The sequence below is a fragment of the Spermophilus citellus genome, assembly GCF_964194105.1.
Source record: "Spermophilus citellus genome assembly, chromosome: 6".
Taxonomy (NCBI): Eukaryota; Metazoa; Chordata; class Mammalia; order Rodentia; family Sciuridae; genus Spermophilus; species Spermophilus citellus.
The window spans coordinates 123,990,874-123,998,253 of NC_138187.1; the positions used below are offsets into that span (position 1 = coordinate 123,990,874).

At 38.0% G+C, this 7,380-nt stretch overlaps 1 protein-coding gene across 1 annotated transcript in view; it reads left to right on the plus strand.

Moving 5' to 3' along the window:
* Positions 1 to 19: 19 nt before the first annotated feature.
* NSL1 (NSL1 component of MIS12 kinetochore complex) overlaps positions 20 to 7,380 on the plus strand; it is a 37,474-nt gene continuing 30,113 nt past the window's right edge. Inside the window, exons 1-2 of the mRNA XM_081300223.1 lie at positions 20 to 309; positions 3,594 to 3,672. Of these exons, the coding sequence (XP_081156349.1) occupies positions 76 to 309; positions 3,594 to 3,672 (313 nt within the window). The 5' untranslated portion in view covers positions 20 to 75. The remainder of the gene's footprint in view (positions 310 to 3,593; positions 3,673 to 7,380) is intronic.

Consider the following 7,380-nt stretch of genomic DNA (forward strand, 5'->3'; position numbering starts at 1 on the left):
GGACGTGTGCTCCTTCCACTAGTTGGAACTCGGACTTCCGGTCCCAGGGTCCCCGCCTGCAGTTCAAACTGGAAAATGGCGGGGGCTTCTGAGTCAGTGGCTGTCGCCCCTTCGCAGGACCAAGAGATAGTGGTCGGGACAGACAGCCAGACCGCAGGCCCAGCCAACCCCCGAGAGGATTTCCGAGTGCGTTGCACTTCGAAGAGAGCTGTGACGGAACTGGTAGAACTGTGCCGCCGCTTCGTGCAAAAGCTCGGAGACGCGCTGCCAGAGGAGATTCGGGAGCTCGCGCTGCGAGATGCGCTGTGGGTACGGACCAAGTTTGCCGCCTGTTTATCACTTCCTTACCCAGTACTCCGGGTCTCCGGGCTAAGAAAGACCCTACTCCAGGCCTCAGCGGAATTAACGGTGCCCAGGCTGCTGTAGAAGCAGCCTGAGAAGGGCGAGGGGAGAACGAAATAGATGTTAGTATCAGCTGGGTATTATTAATTACTTGGACCAGTGCTGACCCGGGAGAAATGTAAGGCGACCTGCATAAATAATTATAAAAGAAAAAACAGGCTAAATTAATTGAAATAAAATGTTTTCTTTAACTCAAGGTACCATTTTACCACTTAAAGTAATGATACACTGAACGTGTTAACTTTCCTTTGTACGTGTCTATTGATTCCTCTTTTGAACGGAGCAGGCATATAATACATTCTGAGGAATTCTCCAAGAAAGGGTAATTCTGGAAAGTCACCTGGTCTTGGCCTTTTGCCGTTTTAGAACCTCTTAGAAGCAGATCGAAAACATTTTTTTTATAAGTCTAAAATAAGTGAAGAGGGTACATATGTTGCTTATAAATTTCATTAATGTTAAAGTTAGTCCTTATAACACATTTTCCCTTCCTTTCTCGGATATTTTGCAAAGCCCTGGAGATGGTAGTTGTTGGAAAAAAGAAATAAATTGAGGAATTGGTGCCTATCATAAGGAAACACACAATCTGTGCAAGAAAAATAATTTATAGCTTATAATGCAGCACATTGGTGAATATGAATGATCACAGTGCAAAGAGTTAAAATAGAGGTTAAATGGAAAAAGAATGAAGAAAATTCTTTGGGTCCCAGAATGATGGTGCTTGCCTGTAATCTCAGGTACTTGGGAGGCTGAGACAAAAGGATCACAAATTCAAGGGCAGCCTAGGCAACTTAGTGGGGACCTTGTCTCAGAACAAAAATAATAAGGATGGGGCTGTAGCTCAGTTGTAGAGTGCCTCTGGGTTCACTCCCCAGTATTGCTGGGGGTGGGGGGGATAGGGAGGGAGTAAGAGAGAGGGAGTAAGAGAGATAGAGAGAGAGAGGAAGAGATTGAGAAGAAGAGAGGGGAGAGAAAGGGGAGAGGAGAGAGAAAGGAGAGAGAGGGAGGAGAGGAGAGAAGAGAGAAACTCCTTAAATTGTAATTGTAATTTGTATTCCAATTTTATATGCAGTGGTTCATGGAGGGGTGGGGGAAGAGGGAGGAAGGAGAGAGAGACTCCTTAGGTTGTAATTTGTATTCCAGTTTTATATGCAGTGGTTCATGTCATTCCCTTTTGTAGAAAGGCAAGAATAGAAGTATACCTCAGAACATTTTTTTAGTAGTTTTTTTGAAAGAGGACTGCAATAATAATAATAGAGTTTCTCTGATCTTAGGAAATGTTAAGGTACTTTAAACACTTAATTACCATATGTAAAAAGCAGAATGTGGCTTAACATCTTATATCCTCTTTAGTGAGATCTTAAAGTGAATCAACAAGATAAATTTTTGAAGGCTTAGACTAACTACCAAGGAAATTAACTTGTGTTTCATTTTAAATAAGCTTTAATTATATTGATGTAGCTCTTCATCTAAAACTGTATAATATAGTAGCATTTATTCTACAAAAATAGTATTGGTCGGACTGCAGTGAGTATTACAAAGACAATTTGTATTCTTAGGTGATTCTTGCAAGTCCATACATAAATTCTTGCAAGCCCATACATATTTTGTATTGTGTTATGAACATTTTCAACCTAAATTTTACTTTATAAAATCCTTGTAGAATATACATTTTATAATTGTCAGCTATTTGATTTATGCCTATTTTTAATTATAAAAGTGGTACAAAACACATACTCGTTTTTAAAAATTTAAACAGTAGCATTTAAATTTAAGCAATTCTACTTTGCTTAAATTTAAGCAAAATTCTGCTTTGAATTTCTTTTCCTTATCCCTCTTCAGAGCTTCCTGGAGATAACTATTTGGAGAGTACCTGGTGGGGAATAAACCCCCCCACACACACCTTTTTTTGTGGTTTTACTCCCCCTTCTGTTTTTCTTTGCTTGCTTGCTTACATTAATAGTGTCATGCTGATGAATTGTTACTGACCTGCCTTTTTTTAAAAAAACTAAATATGTCTTTGACTATTACCTGTCAATTTTTTTTTTTTTTTTTTTTTTTTTATTTATTTTTTAGTTCTCGGCGGACACAACATCTTTGTTGGTATGTGGTGCTGAGGATCGAACCCGGGCCACACGCATGCCAGGCGAGCGCGCTACCGCTTGAGCCACATCCCCAGTCCGTCCTGTCAATTTTTTAAAAGATGTATGATTATTTTTTTAGTTGTAGTTGCACACAATAACTTTATTTATATGTGGTGCTGAGGATAGAACCCAGAGCCTCGCACATGCTAGGCGAGCACTCTACCACTGAGCCACAGCCCAAGCCCCCTGTCAATGTTATATAGAGATGATATTCTTTTAAAGTACCATCTGGTGTGGATATTTATCAATTTTCCTGATTTTTAAATTGAATTTTATTTTTCCCCTTAATTTTTCATATTTCAAACAGTATTGAAATGAACATTCTATACCATAAAGAGTCCATCCTCTTTAATTTTTTAATGAAACTAATCCATTTGGATATATTGCTATAAGTGAAATTGTTGGGTAATAGGGAATATGCATTAAAAATTTAATGGCACTACCAAATTCCTTTAGTTCTTTATTTTGTATTGTGTTAAAGCAAATCTCAGGTCTTTCTGGTCTTTGCATCCCTAAAAAAAACTTTTTTTTTGTGGTGCTGGGAATTGAACCCAGGGCCTTGTGCATGTGAGACAAGCACTCTATCAGCTGAGCTATATCCCCAGCCTCCCCCAATATTGTTATTTATAAAGTAGAAATTAATTTTAGTTTATTTTAAGGATGTTTATTTTCCCTCTTGTTAACAGTGGCATTCATTCTGCAGCATGTGTATCACTAGTACACCTGGGATTCAATTGAGTCCAAATTGTTAGCCTTTATTTTTAATTTTATATACAGGTTTTTAAAATTTATTTGTTTACAAGAATATTCTAAAATTATGCAGCAAATTTTCTCACAGGTACCATAATGGCTATCATAGCTGAAATTGTTATCAGTACATCTCAGTGACTAAAATGGAATTTTACTTCATTGCAAAGAATAAATGCACTAATAGGCTAGTTTCTAACTTTTCTATGTACATGGTCACAAATCTGAAATTATTTTGACAAAATGCTTGGATTTGGCATTAAAAAGTTTTTCAGTGACTTGACTACTGTGAATTTATTGCAGACCTTTGAATCAGCTGTGCAAGAGAACGTCAGCATTAATGGGAAAGCATGGCAGGAAGCTTCAGATAATTGTTTTATGGGTACGTGTCATAACTTTTTCTTCTGTCATTAATTTCTTTGTTTTTTGGTCGCTAATTTTATTCTGAATGTTTCTTTTAAATCCCAGTTTTCATTATCACTTGTTTTTAATTCTTTATGTGAATTATGAGGATAAAAAGTGGAAGCTAATATAGAAGACTATTGAAGTCATAATCTGGAGGAAACACAGTAGTTACCTTGATCCATCATATATGCTCTCTAGTATTATAAACAGGATTTCATCTGATTAATCTTTAAAGTTTATTGGAAAATACTGTAGTATTATCCCCAGATGAAGAAACAGGCCCGTGTCAGCAGGCTGGTTTTTCCTGAGACTTCTGCCCTTGGCTCACAGATGACCACTTTCTCATTGTGTCCTTTCTCACTGTGTCCTTTTCACTGTGCATGCATGTCTGTGGTGCCGCTTTTCTTATTACACAAGTCATACTGGATTAGGACCTTTCCATATTACTTCATTTTAAGTGTCTATCTCTGAGGTTTTCTGAGAGTTAATACTTCATAAGAATTTTACAGGGTTATAGTTCAGACCAAAATGTTCTGTTAGAGGGCAGCTAACTTATCACAAAAGTCTGACTACTTTGCTGAAGGTAGTTGCTCTGGCAGATGAGAGATTATAAAAGGAGAGGAGAAGTTCTGCCAGCCCCCCCAGCCATTCTGGCCATCCCAGCTAAGGCAGCAGACCTGTGATTGAAACCATCATGGGTCCTTTGGTCCATCAAGCCACCAACCCATATTATATAGAACAAAGATGAGCTTTTTCTACCACCCTCTACCCATGAACAGAGAGCAGATAAGCAGCAGTTCTTTTTTTTTTTAATTTAATTTTATTTTTTTAATTGGTTGTTCAAAACATTACAAAGCTCTTGCCATATCATATTTCATACATTAGATTCAAGTGGGTTATGAACTCCCATTTTTACCCCAAATACAGATTGCAGAATCACATCAGTTACACATCCACATTTTTACATAATGCCCTATTAGTAACTGTTGTATTCTGCTACCTTTCCTATCCTCTACTATCCCCCCTCCTCTCCCCTCCCATCTTCTCTCTCTACCCCATCTACTGTAATTCATTTCTCTCCTTGTTTATTTTCCCATTCCCCTCACAACCTCTTATATGTAATTTTGTATAACATGGAGGGTCTCCCTCCATTTCCATGCAATTTCCCTTTTCTCTCCCTTTCCCTCCACCTCATGCCTCTGTTTAATGTTAATCTTTTCTTCCTGCTCTTCCTCCCTGCTCTGTTTTTAGTTGCTCTCATTATATCAAAGAAGACATTTGGTATTTGTTTTTTAGGGATTGGCTAGCTTCACTAAGCATAATCTGCTCTAGTGCCATCCATTTCCCTGAAAATTCCATGATTTTGTCATTTTTTAGTGCTGCGTAATACTCCATGGTGTATAAATGCCACATTTTTTTTATCCATTCATCTATTGAAGGGCATCTGGGTTGGTTCCACAGTCTAGCTATTGTGAATTGTGCTGCTATGAACATCGATGTGGCAGTATCCCTGTAGTACACTCTTTTAAGGTCTTCAGGGAATAGTCCGAGAAGGGCAATAGCTGGGTCAAATGGTGGTTCCATTCCCAGCTTTCCCAGGAATCTCCATACTTAAGCAGCAGTTCTTTTAAGCCACTTGTTTTACAGGAGATTTGTTATACTGTAGTAGACAAAACACCAGAATACTATGTATGCAAATGGTTCTGTTGTCAGATTTGACAACTCTAACATGAAATAAATTCACTTATATTGGGGGAAAAAAAAAAGAAAAGTAAAAGAAACAGGCCCAGACGATTCCTATTCATTCCTTATAAAACAAGTTTTATTTTTGCAAGTGATCCTTAGAGTGGATACTGAAGCACCCTTAGAAGTATGTATACGCACACTCTAACAAGTATCTAAAGATATCAAAAGTTTTAAGAGAAAGAATGGTTAGTGTAGAAAGAAAAAAAAAAGTAGGGAATTATCAGTGTGAGAAGAGAGGCAGAATTCCCCTTACCAGGACAGCAATGTCCAGAGAAGGGCTACCTTGACAAGAGAGACTAGTATGTTCTCATGGTGCTGTCACTCAGATCTGACTAGCATAGCTTGAAGTCACTGCTTTATGTTCATATTATTGAGTTGAAGTCACTAGCATAGCTTTACGTTCATACCCTTGAGCTGACTACAGCCCTACCACAAAACTGTCTGTGGTTATAATTTTTCTTCTCAACATTGAGGTAATACTTTGCTCTGAAGACTTTACTGTCCTTAGGATTATAATATTTATCTCTTCAAAGTTACCAAAATTCACTTTTTTATTATACATTAAAATGAAAAAAAAAAACAATTGCTGAATGTGGTGGTGCAAGCTTGTGAGGCGAGGTAGTTGAGAAAGCTACAGTATACTTTCACCTTCTTCCATGGTACCTGGTAAATGCTAGGTCTTATGCCAAATGCTGGAAAACTGAGGAACAGACATGGTCCTGACATTTAGGAACTAATCATTTATGGAAGGAAATGGAGAGCTGTGACCACCTGTGCAGAAATCAGAGCCTCTGTTTTCCAGTCACATGACTGCAATCTAGCCATCGCACAAGACCATCCCAGCTCCTCCCACTTTACCAGACACCCCAGCGCTGGAAGCAGAGAGACTCCATTTTGGAAAACCTTTCTCGCCATTTTTTGGTAGGTGTGGCTATCAGCGTAGATCTCCATTTGAACAGACCCTGAAAGCTAGAAGATCCTGGAACAATATACTTCAAGCTCTGAAAGATAATGGGTGCCAACCAAGAATCTTGTATCCAGCAAAATTAAGCTTCAGATTTGAAGATGAAATAAAAACCTTCCACGATAAACAAAAGTTAAAAAAAATAGCTAGAAAACGAGAACTACATTTCATGAAGAGGAAATGAAAAACAACAATGAAAACCAGCAAAGGGAGGTAGTACACTAAAGGAAAAAATAATCAAAGAGAAAAAACAAGTTAAATAACAAAAATAAACCAATATGGCTGGAAATACAAACCATGTCTCAATAGTAACCCTAAATGTTAATGGCTTAAACTCACCAATCAAAAGACATAGGCTAGCAGATTCGATTAAGAAAAAGAATCCAACAATATGCTGCCTACAGGAGACTCATCCGTTAGGAAAAGGCATTACACAGACTGAAGGCAAAAGGTTGGGAAAAATCATACCACTCACATGGACTACGGAAGTAAGCAAGGGTTTCCATACTCATATCAAATAAAGTAGACTTCAAGCCAAAATTAATCAAAAGGGATAAAGATGGACATTACATACTGCTCAATGGAACCATACACCAACAAGACATAACAATCATAAATATATATACCCCAAACAATGGTGCAGCTATGGAAGGAAATGGGTGTGGAATCACTATGCTCTTTGGAAAGTGGGAGAAGACCTAACAGTAGGTTGTTGTTAAGTAAGATGCATAAATAAATGAGTGTGCTAGATAGCAAGTAGCAAGGATATCTGAAACAAAACAGCATGTGCAAAAGCACAGAGGAGTGATGTGTTTGGAAAATATCAGAAGTGAATTGGGAAAAATGGCAGATGTGGCCAGAAAGAAAAGTTGAGGTTAAATCTCCAGTAGCCTTGAAGGATATGCTAAGGAATTTGTACTTTATCCTGTAGGCAATGTGAAGCTTTGAGGTTTTTGTCTGGTTTTGCAGTGCTGG